The sequence below is a fragment of the Quercus robur genome, chromosome 7 (genome assembly GCF_932294415.1).
Source record: "Quercus robur chromosome 7, dhQueRobu3.1, whole genome shotgun sequence".
NCBI classification, from domain to species: domain Eukaryota; kingdom Viridiplantae; phylum Streptophyta; class Magnoliopsida; order Fagales; family Fagaceae; genus Quercus; species Quercus robur.
This window is the reverse complement of record NC_065540.1, coordinates 34480204-34499757: the sequence shown is the minus strand read 5'-3', so window position 1 is coordinate 34499757 and position 19554 is coordinate 34480204. Positions and strand designations below refer to the sequence as shown.

The 19554-nt window shown below is 36.7% G+C and overlaps 1 protein-coding gene across 3 annotated transcripts; it reads left to right on the top strand.

Annotated features, from left to right (window-relative positions):
- Positions 1-1611: 1611 nt before the first annotated feature.
- Positions 1612-9779, top strand: LOC126693186 (myb family transcription factor PHL7-like). 3 transcript variants are annotated; one of them, XM_050389080.1, is made up of 7 exons: positions 1612-1907; positions 2010-2308; positions 8017-8093; positions 8206-8254; positions 8359-8416; positions 8523-8592; positions 9173-9779. In XM_050389080.1, the coding sequence occupies exons 2-7, from the start codon at positions 2260-2262 to the stop codon at positions 9539-9541; spliced, it is 672 nt and encodes a 223-aa protein (XP_050245037.1). In that variant the 5' UTR covers positions 1612-1907; positions 2010-2259; the 3' UTR covers positions 9542-9779. The 3 variants fall into 3 exon arrangements, with proteins under 3 accessions (XP_050245037.1, XP_050245036.1, XP_050245035.1); XM_050389079.1 differs by having other exon boundaries at positions 1618-1907; positions 2023-2304; XM_050389078.1 differs by having other exon boundaries at positions 1618-1907; positions 2010-2304.
- Positions 9780-19554: the final 9775 nt, after the last annotated feature.

The following is a 19554-nucleotide window of genomic DNA, read 5'->3' as shown; positions in this document are numbered from 1 at the left end:
TATGAAAAGTAACATTATACTTATCAATCTACCAAAAAGGAACATTATATTAATTTACTTTTATCTTTTAAAAAAAAATACCCTTAAAACATTTTATGAATATGTTACCTAATGCATTTTATTTAACTATAAAAGAAACCTCAAAACAAACAAATTATGAAATTTATTGTGTGCATATGCATTCCTAAAAATTCTTCTAAACACGTGTGGAGCAAATGCCAAAAGCCAAAAGGGGTTAGACTACTTTCAATAATATATGTCATAATAGGCAAATATACCCATTTGATCCTTGTATTTTGGTCATATTTTCAATTTGAATCTTTAGTTTTGATAACTATATTTTGGTCATATTTTTAAACTTCTTTTCATTTTGGTCCCTTTTTGTCCCTTTTATTATCCCACTTACAAAGAATGCCTATATGATTAATAGACTACACTACTAGCTAAAATTGCATTTTCTATTAAGTGAGATGATAACAAAGACTAAAATAATAGCAAGTTTAAAAATATAAGGACCAAATTGAAAACATGGCCAAAATATAGTGACCATAAAGATATTTTTGGCATAATTTTCTTACATGTCCAAACTAGTTGGCGGGGTGGTAAGTGGTAACTTGATTTTTTTTATAACTACAATTTTTGTTACAACTCTAACGTAATAGATTGTAATTCACTATGTATAATTTTTATATATACCCACCATATTTTCTCTACTACTTACAATCAGTTCATATACAAAAAATTTAACAATCTTTTTCAAAACTAATGGAGTAAGTTGTAAATTATTTTAATAAAAGTAATGCCATAACTTGTCTCATATGAAAAGTAACATTATACTTATATTCTACCAAAAAAAGAAACATTATATTAATTTACCTTTATCTCAAGAAAGAAATCTTAAAACATTATATTATTATGGTACATGATACAATTTATTTACCCAAAAAAAAAAAAACCTTAAAAAAAAACAAATTATGAAATTTAATGTATGCATATGTAATCTTAAAAAATCTTCCACACAAGTGGAGAGCAAGTGGCAAAAGCCAAAAAGGGGTTAGTTCACTTTCATTAATGCATATCATAATAACTTGCATGTCTATACTAGTACACATGGTAACTTGATTTGAGTAAGATTATAATTTATGTATTATAGTTTTTGTCACAGCTCTAACTAGACATAGTATTATATTACTTTTATATAAACCCATCATTTATCCTATCCTATATCATTCACAAGTACATCAGATTGTAATAACATATTAGTACTTTTGAAATAGATGAAGTGATGTTCCATTGTTTTATATTCGTGATAGGTTTTATTAATTAAATTGATGATAAAACCCAGCAAGTAGGGTAGCTAATAATTGTGGTAAAAAAGAGGTGTCCCTAGATTTTCTCAGGTTAACTTTGAAGAAGACAAGAATAGTAAAAAGAGAGTGAATAAATGGCAGAATATGAGTGGGGGACTTCATCGATTCATTAGGTGTTCAGAGAAAAAGGGGCAAGCCAGGTTGTATACTTTCTCCCGGGTCAGACAGTAGTAAATAGATATCACCAGATTCACCACATACACATACCAAATAAAAAAAAAGGGTGGGACCCACTCGTACAATCTACCAAAACGTCCTTATAAACGCCGCCGGCCTTTCCACGCAACCTCTTACACACACATTAGATTCCTCAAATCTGTTCTAATCGCAAACAATCACACACCAACGAATCCCAGGTTTTTTTTTGTTGTTGTTGGTGTCTTTACATTCCGATTTTTCTGTGTCTCTCTTCGTATCAATTCAATTTTCCCCAACCCCAAACAATTTCAACGCCACCGTTTTCTCCAGACCCATCATCGATCCTTCTTCTCAGAACTTCAGAATCAATGATTGTTTTTTTTATTCATGAAATTTCAGGTATAATTATTACAATTACTGTTCCATTTCTTACTTTTGTGTATGTAAAATTTGATCTCAATTTATATATATATATTTTTTTGATTATATCTTGGAATTTAGTTATGATGTGCAGGTGGGTGTGATTATTTAGTTAGTTAGTTAGTTGAAGGTTGAAGATTGAAGAAGATGTATCACGCAAAGAAATTCTCTATGACTAGCTTAGTGCCTCACAAAACACAAGGTGTTGAGCTTGCAGCTGTTCCTGCTGTGAAAAACACTGCTTCTTCTGCTGCTGCTGCTTCTGGCTCTGGCTCTGGCTCTGGCTCTGCTGGAGCCGGGAAGCAACGTTTGCGATGGACTTCTGACCTTCATGACCGTTTTGTTGATGCTATCACCCAGCTTGGCGGACCAGATAGTGGGTATTTTCTTTTTTATTGTATTGTATTGTATTGTATTCTACTTTTTGTTCAAAAAAAAAGGGGAAAATTACATAAGAAGGTCCAAAGTTTACACTTTTTAAGTTTTCATTTAATTTTGTTCCTAAATTTATGAAACTATTTCAATTGGGTGTATCTGTAGTATTGTTCAACGAAAATAAATCTAGTCTCACACCCAATTTCACAAACATGTACAACCTCGCGGAGGTGGTCTAGTGGTAGGAAGCACTCATGGCTCATCACCTTGTGAGTCTGAAAAGCGGTATGCCCTACTATTGTGCGGATGGTCTCACGCCATTTCTGAGTAGGGTTTAACTGGACTGCACTTTTGAGCTCCTTTTTTTCATTTATTAAAAAAAAAAAAATGTTCACAAACATGTTGGAGTTGTCGAGTGTGAGTGATGGACACTTTCTACCCACCACTTGTTACATGGACCCGCCTCTTTTTTTAACCACTCACAATCAACCACTTTAGCAAGTTAGTGAAATTGTGGAATTGCGAGTGTTAGTAGAATTATTGTATTAAAATTTTGTATTCCGCCTAGGTAATCAATTTTGATTTTCTGGCAATTAACTCTAAGTAAAACTTTTTCCCTCTAAATGATGTCTTCTTTCTCTCTACGATCTCTGTTCAATGGTTGCCAAATTAATTTGTGAACAGTTATTAGTGAACCACAGAGTTTAATCAATGATTTTTTCCCCCCCAATTATTACCTAGAATAATGGAGATGAATATTGGCTTCAAATTGAAATGATTCTGTAATTGGGGGCTTTAAATGACAAAATTATAAACCTAGGACCTACTCTGAAAAATGATGCAAGCTTTGGGCCTTTTTCTGTAATTTCCCCAAATTTTTATGTCATTGATTTTCTTTATAAATTGAATAACAAGAAAATAAAAAAGACTTTCTGTAGTATATTAATTAGAGCAGACTCCATTTGTGATTGTAGTAAGTTTGTATGCTAGTGTTAACTTATGTTGATTTGGATTAGAAAGATGTTTTTTTACTTTTAGCGTATGTTGTGTTAAGGTCTGGCATCAGAATGGGTGATCTGTTTCGTTGATGCATTGCATTTAGATGACAGTGTCTTTCTTTTATTTATTTATGTTCGGAAGGTAAAGTTTTTAGCCTTTGGATCTTTATTTAGCTTCGTTTGTGGTAAGATTGTGTTGGACAGAGATAGAGGTTATGCAAATAGGAAGATGATATTTAGATTATCATTTTGTTGACAAGCTTACACGAGCTAGTGATATCTCTGTTGTTATATGTATTGTTGGATAATTTATGATCCTATCTATATGTAGTCTCCAATTATCTTCTCTTTCTTAGTTATGTTTTTATTTTCTGAGGGAAGACTTTTCAGTGTAGTACTTCTGGTTTAAACTTTGAATAATTGTTTGAGCTATGCATAGTGTATTAGTATATATATTTTTAATTAAACCCCCAATTAGAGGTCGCGAATTTGGCAAATTAAGTATTGGTTTTGTTTGTTCACAATATGAGTCAATTTGATTAATTCAACTTAAATTCACTATATTTTCTACTTTGCCAATAACTAACGACTTTACTTATCTTGTACAACCAATTTTATTTGAACTACACGTGTAACATGTGTATGTGTGTGTGTGTGTATGAGAGAGAGAGAGAGAGAGAGAGGGTGTTGGAATCCTGCTGTGATGGAATGGGCATGTATATTTTGATTAGGTACTTTTATGCTTTGAAGTTGAGTACCTTAGGGCACTTTGTCCTTGTGTCCTTTTCTTTCTACTGCTCTTACTGGGAATCATCTGATTCTTTAGTGGCTTTTTGCAATTACAGTTGGTAGTTAATTACACTTGATCCCTTTTTACAATATATTAGAGCAAACTGTTTTAAGAAAATGATGTCTGGAGAAATTATGGATATGTTGACAACTACTGAACAGTCAGGCTACTTGGATAATCCAATTTTTTCAGATTGTAACTGGGGAAGGAGATGTATCGTGTCCGTCAAACTCATTCATTTATACATACCTGCATGAGGATGAAATTGCATAACCAATAATATCCTTTGAACAGCTTAAAACTATGCTTATCTAGCTGCATTATCCATAGAATTGTACATCTAGTTGTATCCTGTGATTTAAAACCAAGATATCTGATACAGGTTGTGATCGATCTAGATGATTAGGGCTAACTTGTTACAATAGTGCATTTTGACCTGGTTGAGATGTAACATTACAGAAATGTGTGTTCTTCCTGCTTATGGGAGGAATTCTTAGGAGGGATTATTAATGGAACCAATTTATTCCTTCTCACTAAACTCCCAAACAGAGGAATAGATGCATCATTCCTTTAAAATCCCTTTTAATCCATTCCATTTTCCCCTTCCAAACAAGCTGTTAATTACTTTTGTGATTTAGTGTAGCTTTTTGGTCCCTCAATTTTGATCAAGTCATGTCTTCATCCTTTTCTTTTTTGGTGCTAATAGGCATGCCTTCATCCTTAATTTTATGTGCTTGCATGATTTTTTAGAGAAAAAAAATCTGAGTTAGAATGAAAAGCTGTTTTTGGTGATAAAGTACTTGAGAAGTACCATCAAATGCAGCGCAGTCTGTATGAACTGTCTTATGAATGGAAATACTACATTGCTTGCTGGGGGTACAGCATAAAAAGGAAGGAGACAATTATTGAAATGAAACAAAGTGACTAAGGGGATGCTTGGTGACACAAGAACGTGGACACCACTAGTTTCATAGAAGGTGAAGAGCTAATGTATTGACTATGAAGGTGGCTGTTACCTACATCAGCACTCAAATTCCTTCATTGTTATTGCCTGGCCTTTGTTGATCAACACCTGAATTTGATAATAGTACTGATACCAGAACATTTGAAAAGTGAGTACATGATTTGTGGGTTTGTACAGTTGGTGTTTTGGCTGTCATGGATCCAAATCCTATCAACTACTTGAATATTGAGATCTAGTAGGATACTGATATTTCTTTTTAATTTGCCAAAAAAAAAAAAAGCAAAAAGGTTTTGTTTGTAGATAAAAGACACTTTATGCTGGAAATGGTAGCTATCATAGAGATTAAAAGTGATTTTTATAATAAATAAATAAAATAGAGATTGAGTGATGATAAAAAATGGGAATTATAGCTTATTCAGTTTTCTAATTTAATCTACTATTGTACGATTATGATTTTTATGTTTGTGTTGATGATCTTCTCTGTGTGTGTGTGTTCTAATCGTAACCTTTTTAGTATAATATATTTTTCTTTTTGAACTGCTTGCATGGAAAATTTGTTTTTTAGAAAAATATATGGCTTTTTGGTTATATATATCATAGCATCCAATATATATAATATGCCCTAAAATATGTAATGTTTCATGGTGTCAAGAAAACGTCTATTTGATTTCACTGTGAAAATTGTTGCTAGTTGACTGAGCCTACCATGCACTGGTTCTTTTTCAGCTAAGCAAATTTTTAAGACGCCAGTGCTGAGTGTTCAAAATTTCTTGTCAACCAACTACAAAGAGATTACAGCATTTTGGAAACAAATTTGTATGCTTAAGAGCATAATTTTTCAAGAATGACCCTCAAATCTGAAATAATATTGAAAAGACTGTATACTTCTTGTGGGGCCATGACATGCTCTGCTTCTTTGCCCCACCTCTGAAAATATGTACTAGCTAACATTATGTAAACTTTTCATAACAAAGAGTAAATCACGCTAGCTAATGCCATGAGCATGCATAAATTTGGTTCAACATTGTTATGGTTCTGTTTGTGTTATGATTTATTTCATGAGCAAGAAGGGGTGGCATGATTAGCAAACTGCTTATTGACGTTGTGATGTTTAACTGTTAGGATCCTCAATGCGGATAGTTTATTAGATATACTAACACTCCTTGAGCATTTAGAGAAAGATTTGTAAGTTTTCATGCCAAATTAATTTTTATGAGGGCGGTATTTTTTTTAGGTGGTTGAATTATATTAAATTTAATGTGGTGCAAACTCGTCTTTGGTGGGGCTAGAAATTCCAATTAGGAAACCATTAATGCGAGAGCAAGTTAGAGCCATTAGTAAACTCAACGTTATCAAATTGTGCAAGAGTCATGGAGAGCGCATGACTCATCTTTTCCTACATTGTGCAGTGGCTCAGGAATTGTGGTCTTTGGCATTCTGTTTGTTTGGTATTTCCTAGGTGATGCCTTCTTCTGTGTTGGAATTTTATCTTGTTGGAAGGGACATTTTGGCAAGAGAAGCAATGGGTAGATTTGGAAAATTGTTTCTTTGTGTTTAATGTGGTGCCTTTGGAGAGGAAGAAATGCTTGATGCTTTAAGAGGAAAGAGCTGTACACGATGAAGTTGAAGTTTTTGTTTTTGAGGACTTTATATGACTAGACTTTGACTTCTCATACTTCTTCTTTTTTTTTTTACCGTGGACTTCCTTGAGTTTCCGTTAACCTTTATTTAGTTTTGACTAAATTTCATTTTTGACCCTTAAGGTTTGGGGTTATTTTATTTTGTTCCCAAGTTTGAGAATTTTCTGTTTAGTCCCTTAATTTTGCAAGTTTTCAGTTTGGTCCAGCAAGTTTGATTCCCTTTCCAAAATAGTCCTTCCATCCATGTCCGTGACTAATTTGGCCATTAGAGAGAGAGAGGTGAAAAGACATTGTTTTGCTGGAACTGAACAGCTAGATTTATCACGGAGATTGGACAGAATGACCATTTTGAAAATGGAATCAAGCTTGGTGGACCAAAGTAAAAAATCTCAGACTTAAGGGACCAAAATAAAAACAACCCCAAACTTTAAGGGTCAAAAGTGTAATTTAGTTTAATTACTTAAATTGTATTGGGCTTTTCCTTTGTATTCTCCCCATGTACTAGGGTTGTGCCCCTTTTGCACTTTTTTTTAATGGATTTTTGTTACATAAAAAATAAATTAATTCAACGCTATCAAAATTCTGCCCTGCTTCAAGCCCTTATGTCTGTGGTGGTCCTAGAACAAATCCTTTCTTGCCCATAGGTGAAAATACTATCAGATTCCCCATTTAGAATAAAAAAAAAAAAAAAGGTTTAAAATTATGAAGTGGACTACCGTGCATCCTTGGCATGATGGTCACTCCACAAGTATAAGTACTTGTGGGGTGTAGGGGGCAAGACCCAAGGTTCAAGTTTTCAGGAGGAAGCTAGCTTCACACATATACACCAATGACATCTTTTATCTAAATGGATATGCATCTACGGTCTGTGTTATTCTCTTCTTTTTACTTGTCAAAAAAAAAAAAAATTTATGAAGTGGATTGATTTTGCGGACATTTCTTGTAGCTCACAAGAAGTTTGAAATTCTCATTTCTGAGTTGTTCAAATTTTGTACTTATCTACATTTTGTATTAAATGCTGGTTTGAATGATGATTCAGGCCTGTTTGGTAATGTTGTTCTAATAACATTGTTTGTATTTTTTGGAAATACATGTGAGTGAAAAAGTGTGTGGAAATACGTGTAATGTTGTTTAAAAACTGAAAACATTTGTTTAAACAAATGTACCAAACGGGTTTATGGGTTGTTGGATTTTTTTAGTGGCTTGCTTTTATTGTGACATAGATTTGCAGATAGCAACTGTTGCCCTTAATATGCAAGCTTATTCAGCAGATATTGATGGATTAAATATATACTTATAATTTCTATTTATTTGGCTTCAGGGGCAACACCAAAAGGTGTTCTAAGAGTAATGGGCGTACCTGGACTTACCATTTATCATGTGAAAAGCCATTTACAGGTACAGATCTTTTCGTTTATATACACAGACACAGAGATTTGAATGTTGATATATCTGAGTATCTGAAATTAAGTGGAAGTTGTCCGTTTTCTTCTTCTTTTTTTTTCCATAGAAGTACCGCCTTGCAAAGTACCTTCCAGAATCTCCTGGTGATGGCAAAGGTGCCCCATTTTCCTTTCTCTCTCTGTATTTCAGTGATAGAATTTTGTTTATACATTTTGGGTGCATGAATCTAAATCTGGAGAATTCCACTTTTGACCTTTAGGTTCTAAAGATGAGAAGAAAAGTTCTGGAGACAGCCTTTCTGGCTCAGATTCCTCCCCGTGAGTCTTGGACCTCTTTCATAACGATATACCATGTTACATGCACAGTTCTTTGGGTCATGTTCTCTTTACTTCTAATAATGTACAAAGTCTTCCTGTTCTTCAGGGGAATGCAAATTAATGAGGCACTGAGGATGCAAATGGAGGTTCAGAAGCGTCTTCATGAACAGCTTGAGGTTTGGTCTCATGCTCTCATTTTGCTTTTATAATTGCTGAAAGAGGGTTATAATTTTGTCTGCAACTCTTTAACTTGTAATTTTAGTCGACTAGTTTTACATTTTCCTTTGCGAGAAAGGGAGGTATTTTAGGAAATGTCAATATATTGTACTCATGAAGCACAATGACTGTCTATATTTGCAACCTTTAGCTAACTGAAAGGTTGTTAAGGCCGTCTCTCTCTAACAACTTCTATCAAGTCTCATTTTTATTAGCCAGAAAGGGAAAAGAAAACTGAAGTAATTAGAAATTATTGTATACATCGTAGGTTATTTACCTTCACCCTTAGGTTCTATTCCTTTACATTTTCTGCATGCTGTGATGATTGTCATTTGCATGGATGGAATTAGCAAATGGAGTAGTAGCTTTGCTTATGGTTCTCAGATATACTTCTTAGTTATTGTGTTCGGCAGTGAATTTGTCTAGCATTAGGTCAGATATTTCATGTGGCTCTTTATCTGTTTGTTGCACGTTTATTTTAAGCATAGCAAGGTTTGTTATTTGTATTTTTTACTGATTTATTTGGAAAACACATTGCAGGTTCAAAGACAGCTGCAAATGAGAATAGAAGCACAGGGTAAATATTTACAGAAGATCATTGAGGAGCAGCAGAAACTAGGTGGTGCACTGAAAGCTTCCGAGACCTCACCATCGGATGAGGCTAAGCAAAAGCTATCTGAGTCAGAACCAACTGGTGATGGCTCTGCCGGGCCCTCTTCACCCCGAAAGAAACAGAAAGTGGATGATGGACCAACAGATGGCTTCATGATCTCCGCAGTGCTACCAAAAAGTGACCAGAAGAACGATTTTGTTGGTCAGTGGGACCGGAACTTGTATGGAAGTGATGCCGGGTTTGGATTAGACTTGGAAACTGAGTTCAAGGGGGGAGAAGATGATGGTTCAAAATAGTAATCGATGTTGTTAAATTAAATGTAGTCTTTTGTAATGCTTGTGGCAGAAATTATAAACCACGTTCTGTGTAAATTTATACATGCGTCCATCTGTAAATGTAATTAAATACAAAATCTCTAGTTATTCTCACGTTGCTGTAAATGCCTTGTATTCAGCTGTGGAACGTATCAGATACGTTGTGAGCTGGATCAAATATGCTCCTCTTTTCAATATGTTTAAGGTGCGCGTTATTGTTTGTTGGGTTTTTGTCTTTTTTTTCCTTTTTCCTTTTTGTTGGTGTGTAATGAAAGTTGATCCTCAGTACAACAATTAAATAAGTAATTTTCCAAAATTTAGTCCACTATCTAGGAATAGTTTATTATGACAGACTTGTTAGATATCTATCTCTCTCATAGCATGCGTAGATTCTACCTACTGCGAGAGCGGAGTATCATGAGTTGGAAGTAGTCCTTAGACATCTTGTGGGGTCCACCCCAGTGAGATGATGGATACATATATTATGTCTGTAATGTCACTTCAATTTCTAGAGGGCTTCTAGAGGGGATATTTTATGAGACGCAATCTTGAGAGCTTGCCACGTGGAGTGGGCTACTCATAAGACCACAAGTAGTGAAGCCTAGGATCTTTGAAAATATACTTATTTTCAAACAAATCAAAATTTGAAAGGTAACATTTGTGGGCGAAAATAGCCAAATATCATGTTTTGGCAAAATTATTGACAATCTAGCACTATATAGGAAATATATAGGGAAGTACCACTTTTTTGATGCTCGAGTTTGTGAAACTCGAGTACTAGATGCTACTTGAGTTCAATGAACTTGAGTTACTAAAGATTCTGCCGCTATGGCACAAGTTGAGTTGGACTGTGGGCATGAAAAATGCTAGATGGTACTTGAGTTCCTGGGACTTGAGTACTATGTTAGTTTAGTACCCGAGCTCCCTAAACTCGAGTATGGCTCGAGTATCACAGCTGAAAGCAACTAGACTTGTACTCGAGTTTATTGGACTCGAGTACTGTATTAGCAGTACTCGAGCTCCATAAACTTGAGTGTGGCTCGGGTGTACAGGCAAAAGCATCCACACTCATACTTATGTTTATTGGACTCGAGTACTGTGTTAGCAGGACTCCCACAGACTTTGTTGAAAGGAAAATTCATATAATAAATAAGTAAATATAAATGTTGTAATGTATGCCTGAGGATCCATGACATCCACAATGTGACGATGGTTACAAAAGTAACCTTGAGTTTGATCAAACACCCCAAGAGGTGCACCTCAAAGGGCAGGCAAAATGAAGGACATATTATGAAACATGTACAAATTCATTTTGATAAAGGATATCAGTTACTTGGTAAGTCTCCAACGAATGTCTAAAACCTTAACACAATTTTGGGTGAGTCATAGACCAAATTGTGTTATGTCACCCAAATAAAATTTTCAGGTCTTAGTGCTTTTATATTAAGCCATATGCATAAGTCAAAATTAAAATCTCTTTCATGTAATAAGTACATCATTCTGATCAACACTTTGGAGCCAAAATTTTATTTCACCCATCTATCTGACCAAGACAGAGCAGGTCTTGGAAAGTAGAAGACATTACCACAAGCCTTTATTAATTATCATGGTAGCTCCAGCATAAGCTATTACTGAGGCTTTACTAAGAAATTACTTGAATGAAGTTATAGAAAATGTTTAATATGGCCATTGATCTCTCCACCTTACTATATGAATCATTTCCAATAGTAACCAAGTTTGATGATCTATTATTTACATTTACATATAGGGAGGAATTATAAATGGTAAAAACAGTGAAAAGCAATATTTTCTCCGCTTCTATATATGTGGGAGGACGTTGAAAAATGGGTCTAGTTGAGAGCTTTGATGCCTGCAACATATATAAAACAAGAAACACACATAAGACACAGCAAATAACCTATATATGGGGATTGAATGCAAAATTTTCTAATTGTAAGAAATAATACAAAATCATTTGACCACAGAGAGAGGAATGCTACAATTGTTACAAGAAAGTAGATGTATACATTACATTACTTTTAGAAGTGTCCATAAGTCATAATTTCCTATAAAGAGGAATATTAAGTATTAACATTGAAATGACCCCATAGTGTTGTGTGCATGTCCAAAACAAATTAAAAGGTAAGACTGAATAGCTAATGATTAAATCTTAGATAAATTTGCAACAAACCAAATCAAAGTCCTAGCAGTTTTTTGTTTCCTGATATCTGAAGGGAGTCCTAGGGTATGAAGACCATGTATTACTGAGTAGAAAAGTGAAATCATGGCCAACCCACAAATGACCTAACACCCTTAAGAGAAAGGAAAACATGAAAAACATTACATTACACATAGGGCAGTTTACACATTACATTACATTAAACAATTAGAATGCAATTTTTGCGACAAACCAAATGGCAATGCTAATGACTTTTTGTATGCATCCTATAGGGAAAGTAGCTTATAGTATAAATGCCATATTAGGTCCTTAAAATTTTATCCAATTTTTCTCAAGTTTCAAAAATACATAATTGAATGGCATATAGCATGCATTTTGATCTAATGGCATATATCATGCATTTTGTTTCAAGTTGCATTTAGAAGGATGTCACGGTTCAAACATAGCATACCACTTGTCAGTACCTTGTTCCAATTAGGGCATGTTCTTCGATTATGCCCCTCTTGGTTACACAACCCGCATTGCACCTTCCTCCCCCCTCTTTCCATGGTGTGGTTCTCGGCCGTTTCCCGCCCTCGTCCATCTCATTCCTGATTCGTGTTAAGACATGGCAACCTTTCTCTCGGATCAATCAAGGGTTAGGGACGACCCTTCGAGTTTCTTTAAAATCCGGCCATGATAATCTATCTTTCAACGTAGGGAAAACGAGAGCATAGATGCGAAACAGTGCATTCATGCTATAGCATGGGTTAATGTACTGCTCTGCATCGTGTCAATACTTAATACAAACTGCAATGACATGTGAACATGGTATTTTGTACAATTTCCATTTCTGACATGTGCAAGTTCTTTGCAACAAATTAATTCCATGTGTGTGATCCCCATGTCCAGCAGTCCTTGGATTATGCGGTATATCTACTTGATATGATTGTTGTTGCGCGCTCAATCTCGTCACCCTGTGATTTTTCGCCTTCTCCTTATTTCTCATGAAGATATCCAAGGCATATTTACACCATTTTTCCCCGAATTCAACTGCGCTATGCTCTTATTGCGATGATCATCGAAGTAAGCATTCAGTTTGAACCATGTTTATTTCACCATTGCCATAATGGGCAGGTTGCGGGCACCCTTTAGAACACCATTGAAGCACTCGGAGACGTTTATAGTCATCGCCCCATAATAATAACCCTTGTCAAAAGTTAGAGCCCATTTGTCTTTGGGCACATCTTTCAGATATTGGTGCGTATCTCGGTTGACATTCTCAATTAATTTGAAGGTGGCATTGAATTTTCGCTCCTGGGTAGCACTTGCTGCCCTCCATACTAGATTCTTTAAAGTTTCATTGTTCCATCTAGTGTTGACGTTACTACATAGATGACGAAGGCAGTAATGATGTTCTATCATGGAAGGCTGCAAAAAGTCTCGACTAATGTCTTTAAAGACAGCTTGTATCCTAGGGTGTCTGTCAGATATGATGCACAGCTTGCTCCGATCAGTAACATACCTTCTTATACAAGCCAAGAACCAACCCCAAGTCTCTTCTCGCTCTCGACAACGACAAAGGCTAGTGGATAAATCTTATTATTAGCATCTGTTGTCATTGCAATTATCAATTTCCCTTTATATTTTCCATAGGGGTGGGTTGCATCAATGTTGATCACAGGCCTACAGTGCTTAAACCCAACAATACATGGACGAAACGCCCAAAATACGAACTTGAATGTACAGGTTCCCCATTCAAAATTATCATCTACTAGTAACTTATACTTTGTACCCAGACTTGCATCCTTAAGTCTTACCAAAAAACGCAGTAACTTTGCATAAGACTCCTTGAAATCCCCGTATATAGCTGCAACGGCCTTTTGTTTGGCATCTCATACCTTGTATGTGAACCATAATGATTACGTTAGAAATGAATACAAGTTAAATAATTATAGTTGAAGAAAACAAATCAAGACTTGTAAGGCTATAAGATGAAGATAATATTTCTTTCTCTTTATTCCTTTTTCTTTTCATTTTTTTTTCAATTTCATTTTTCATAATATATGGTATTCATGGGTTTTGGGAAAAAAGATCATGCTTATACTTCCATGAAGACTGATGTCTCTACATTGTATTGAAAAAAGAATGCAAGTTAAAGAATACCTTGTAATAAGATACTTCGTGTTTTAAGTCTGTCAAAGCAAGGTGGCATAAGTTCTTTATCTTAAATGCGGGGTCTTCTTGTATATAGCGCTCAAGTACATATGCTAGGAATGCCGAATCAAGCATCCGAACATCATGAGCATTCTGAATTTTGTCGCACGTGTGGGGGCCCTTGCATTTTGCGATCTTCCGGACATTGTCTCCCTTGCAACAAATCGCACGGATTGACCATGGACAGGAATCATCCTCGCAACTCACCATAAGCCTCTCTGAGTTTGAATGCTTAGTTTTGAAGCTAAAATTCTCTCGCATTGCATACCAGGTCAACGCATGTCGCATTGCCAATTTAGTTGAAAATACCATCCTTTTCGTTAGCTGCTCCCCAAGCGTCCAACTTGATACTTCTGCTTGCATAACCGGTGATGGATCAAACATATTATCCCAAGTGTTTTTGGTGAACCATTCCGGCGTAGGATTGGGACCGGGGCATGTGTCTCTATTCTCTTCTACAACCACCTCTTTGATATGATCAACATTCTCATGTACACCCATGGCATCTAGAAGCTCCTCGAAGTCATCCCTAGTAACATCAATATGGGTTGCATCATCACCGAGTCTGTGATCATCTTCATTTTCGGATGTGCCCCTATGCATGTCATAAAACTTATCAGCTCTTTAGGTAGATAACTGCTTCTCTTTGTAATGTCTCAGAAGAAAGTTTTGTTTTCCCAATTTCATAATTGAAAAGAGATAGATATTGTTGCAATTGGAAAAAACAATATCCAATACTAAACACAGCTATAAAATGTATCTTCAAATGTTAGTTGACTGTTTAGACATGAGAAATTGTCTCTTAAATTACTATTTTCAACACACCCATCATGAGTGCTTCAAGTCCACTTACTAAGACATTATTTTATACTTCCTCATTCTTGCAAAGTTCTTATCAATTCCTGCAGTTTCACTTGCCTACTAACTATGGTTTGCTTGTTGTTAAGACCCCCATAACTTGATTAAATGGGTGTAAAAGTGAATTAGAAAAGCTAAAACATTCACAACCTTGAGTGAGCATGCACCAACTCTAAATGAAAAACTCTTACAATTGAGAACCTTTGAGTTCAATTATTTCCTACTTGACAGAAAGATATCACTTAATTTCACCCATATGGGTAACATCATCTCAACTTTGCATAGATATGACTAAAGGATAGCAATATGTTCTCAAGATGGTTTTTCTACCCCTTTAAGAAATGCCCACAGTTGAATTCAAAATAGTATTCTTAAGAGAAACACACCACTTGAAGGGAACCATTTTTGGTTCCACCCATGCCATTTGATATTGAAAATTATCACTGTTTTCTTCTCCTTATTGGTTCCTTGACTAATCTCACCTTGCCTGAAAAGAACAAAAGCAAATACTAATATGTAAATCATTTAACTATAAAGAGATGTATATGTAATCGATATTGAATCAAAGTACAGTACCATGTCCAATCCCACAGTTAGGAGGATGTGTTCGTGTCCGTGTCCGTTGCGGCCTTCGTGGCCAATCCTCAATGTGTGAAGCCTCTGGTGAGGGGGTGGGTATCTCTGTTTGGATGAGCTCGGTATGCATAAACTCAGGGGGGACAGCACCAGGGGTGGGTCGCCCAGGGGTGAACATGAATCTCATCTTATCTCTACCACGTACATCTGTGGGGGCAGTGCTGGTAGTCTGTGGGGGGGGGGGGGGACGTACGGGTGGTGGGCAACAGAGACGTAGTAGAGGATATGGGTGGGCAGGTATCATCGCAAACCATGGATGGGGACCGAGATGTGTCCCCATGGGCAAACGTATGGGATGGACCTGCATCATCGTGTGCCATGGATGGCAGTCGACTAGTCGCATCGCAGCCCATGTCATAACCAGTGTCAAAACACATCTCATTTACTATCTAACTTGCCTCCTCCATGGTGTAGTCATGCATGGGAATGTGATGCCGACTAGATGTATGACGTTGACTAGATTGATGGTCTCCATGCCCTTGACGTCCACTTGCTTGCTGACCACGCCCTACAGCCGGTTCACTTGTGTTGCCTACAGCTCGTGCATCGTCCAAGGTCAACCGACCGATCTTTTCAATAGCTTTCAAGGCATTAATACAGTCGGTGTAGATCTCGGACCCTAATTCGCACTTCACCATAATCTTCAACTATGATTCAACCTGTCACAAGTATACAAGAGTAGTGTTTGTAGGTTGAACTAAACTATGTGAAGTGAGGTACATTTATAATAGAACGACCTTTGTAAACTTACCAAAGTGTCCCAATACGAGGTCTCTTTTGTAATATGGCGTAGAGTGCGAGGACGAAACCACACCATATACTTATCATTGTAGCTCATCTCCCCATGAAGGGGTGGTGCATCGGCAATTGCAGTGTGCGCATCCCATCTAGCAATATGCGTGGCATGTACTTCAGCCTAGTTTCTGTCTAGCTTGCCCTAAAGTGTTATCTTGTAAAGTTCAGTTGAAATATCGACATTGACCGGTATGCCTTACTTCATCCCAAACTGTCGAAGAACACGTTTGGGGTGATGCCCTTCAACCACCCAAAAATGTATGAGCGACACGATAGACCTCCATATGTGTTGGCATGCTGTACAATATATGGACAGAGAACCCAACATAGACTTGTATGGCTCCCAAACAATCTGCAATGATCCAATAGATTCAAACAACCATATTAACAATATAATTAGAAAAAATGTGTAACGAATGTGAACAATACATGCCAACAGTGTTTAACTCCGAAATAAAAAATGTTTATTCATTCCAAAGCAAATTGTAAGTACAACAACTACATGCCAAAGTGGTCCCCAACAAAGGTAGATATCTAATTTGGCCATAGCGAAGCAAGCAACATACGATAGGCTCGAAGGATGTGCATTGGATGTTTAGTTATGCACTTTACCCTTTTCCATCTAGTAAACAATACAGACATAACCTTCATATTAGTTACTTACATAATTCCCATGTGTAAAAGTTAATGCCGAAATGTAAAACGGTAACTATCTAAGATCCTACATACCTGATAGCAAGTGGATCTGAGGGCAATGCTTGGTGTGGATGCCTTATCACAAGACATATGTGTGGAAACCTCGCCCACGCCCACATCTGCACCAATAGCAGTGCACCGCCAATCTACTTAGCTGTCTTCTTTGATGCTTTACAGAGGTGTCTATATAGTCAACTTAGTGCTGTACTACCCCAACTATAATTCTTTCCGTTGCTGATTGGATTGAAAAATTGCAGATACATAATTGAGAGTCGTTTGCCAGACTTATCCATTAACAGCATACCACCCAACATCCCCAGTATTTAAAATCGAGCATAGTGCTGCACGAGCACCTCAGTGGCGTCAATCGAGAGAGGGTTGCTAAACTGCTCCTCTAGCCAACGCGCTTTTACCCTCGGCCCTTCCATCGCTGCAGTGTTCTTATCAGCACTGACTTCTCTATTCAGCAACCTATGCCCTAGCAATTCGATGTAGAGGTCGCAATCTTGCATATGAGTAAATCCCACCACTGGCAAGCCATCTACAGGTACCCCCATTATAACCTCCATGTCTTATAGCGTGATGGTCATCTCACCGTTGGACAAGTGGAATGAGTGCGTCTCTGGCCGCCATCTCTCCACCAACGCCGTGATCAATGCATGGTCAAGGTCTATATTTGGGACCCAAAGTAGCCCCTCTAACCCTGCATCTGCGATATAAGTGGTAATTCATGGATCTAACTCAACTTCAGGCACACTTATAAATCGGTGACGACAAGTTAGTACACCTAGCACTTCCTGCAAACGGAGCAACATTGTATTAATAATAGCATTCACTAAGCACGTAATAAATATGCTTCAAACTTAAATGCCAATGCTAGGGACAAGAGCACAGTAAGAAAAATCTTTCTACTACACTACGATTTTGGAGAATTGCATACCTCGCCTGCTGAAGGAGCACCCCAAAGCGAACTTGAACGATGTACAGGTTGCCTCGTCAACAAAGGTTGGACAGAGGGTCCTGCTCCATGTGGGTCCATATCTGGCATAAATTAAAGGTGATTAATGACCCATTGTACTTAAAAGCAATCAAATACAACAATATGCATCCTAGAAGCCAACCTAAACACAGGATAAACATGGAAACCAAAAGGATTGAAAGGAGATACTGATGCATATCTAAAATTTTAAAATCCCAACAAATTTCCCAAATTATAATTTTTTTTTTTCTAAATATACGAAATTGGCCATTTCCTCACTCCCCTAGTAGTGGACAAAGAATTTTGACAACAAAATTTCTCTCAACAAACAAATTAGAGCAACCATCACTGAAGAAAGTGCAAACCTATCGTGTTATCAAAATCACAACAGTTGAATAAAATATAGAAATTGTTAATTAGAACAACAACATAATATAATGCATCAATGTGATGAAGCCTTAACAAGTTTTCATAGCCACAAATTAATCCCAATCCCAAATACTGACATATACGCACAAATAACCCTAACCCCCAAATGCTCAAACAAATATTGAGATAAAGAGAATGTACCTTGTGATTCCAAACTTAAGATGCAGATCGAGAATGAGTACAGAGCGTGAGCAAGAGGGAGAGTATAGAGCGAGAGCAAGAATGAGACTGAGAGCGAGACTGAGAGGGAGATTAAGAGCGTGTGGGAGAGTGAGAGTGAGATGATAGCAAGATTGAGAGAGTGAGAGGGAGATTGAGAAAGTGAGAGTGATGAGAGAGTAAGACTGAGTGGGAGAGAGGGAGATTCAGAGAGTTAAGCGTGGGTGTTAAAAACAGGGGCGAAAAAGTGTTTTCAATATAAATGAGTAGTACCTGGGCTGAACCTGACCATACCTGAGTTCACTGAACTCGAGTATGGTGGACTACAATTATGTGGAACTTAAGCCATACCCAAGTTCAGTGAACTCGAGTATGAGTCTGGATCGTGGAAGTAATCAACTCGTGCCATACTCGAGTTTACAGAGCTCGGGTATTGTGTATTTCAATAACACATTACTTGAGTCCACTAAACTCGAGTTCAAAGCACACAGTACTTAAGTTTCACAAACTCGAGTACCAGGTGGCATTTTTTAATGCCCAAAAATCCAGCTCAACCAGCGCCATGGTGGCATTCACACTAGTAACTCGAGTACCATTTAGAATTTGAGTTTGAGAAACTCGAGTACTAGAAAAGTGGTAGATTACTATTTAGTTCCAAAATAGTGCTAGATTTCCACAAATTTTGCCAAAACGTGGTATTTAGCTATTTTCACCAACATTTGTGTGTCTAAGCATGTGCGCACACACACACACATACATAGAAGATTTATGATAGGAAAAAATAAAAAGGTGGCAAAAGATACGAACTGTATCATAAGTTCTCATTAGAGCTTTTATTTTGATTTGACAAAATTGGACCTATGCTCATTATCATGCTCAAATCTAATGAATAAAAACAGGTAAAAGTCGTATAAAAAAAAAAAAAAAAGGTAAAAGTAGAGGACTTTGGGTTATGTGGAAAACAAGTCAACTTGTACCAAACCCACCAAAATGATGAGTAGAGTTGACATGTGATCTCAATTCAAACACAAAAATATGGATTGAACCATCTGTACATGGAGTTACAAT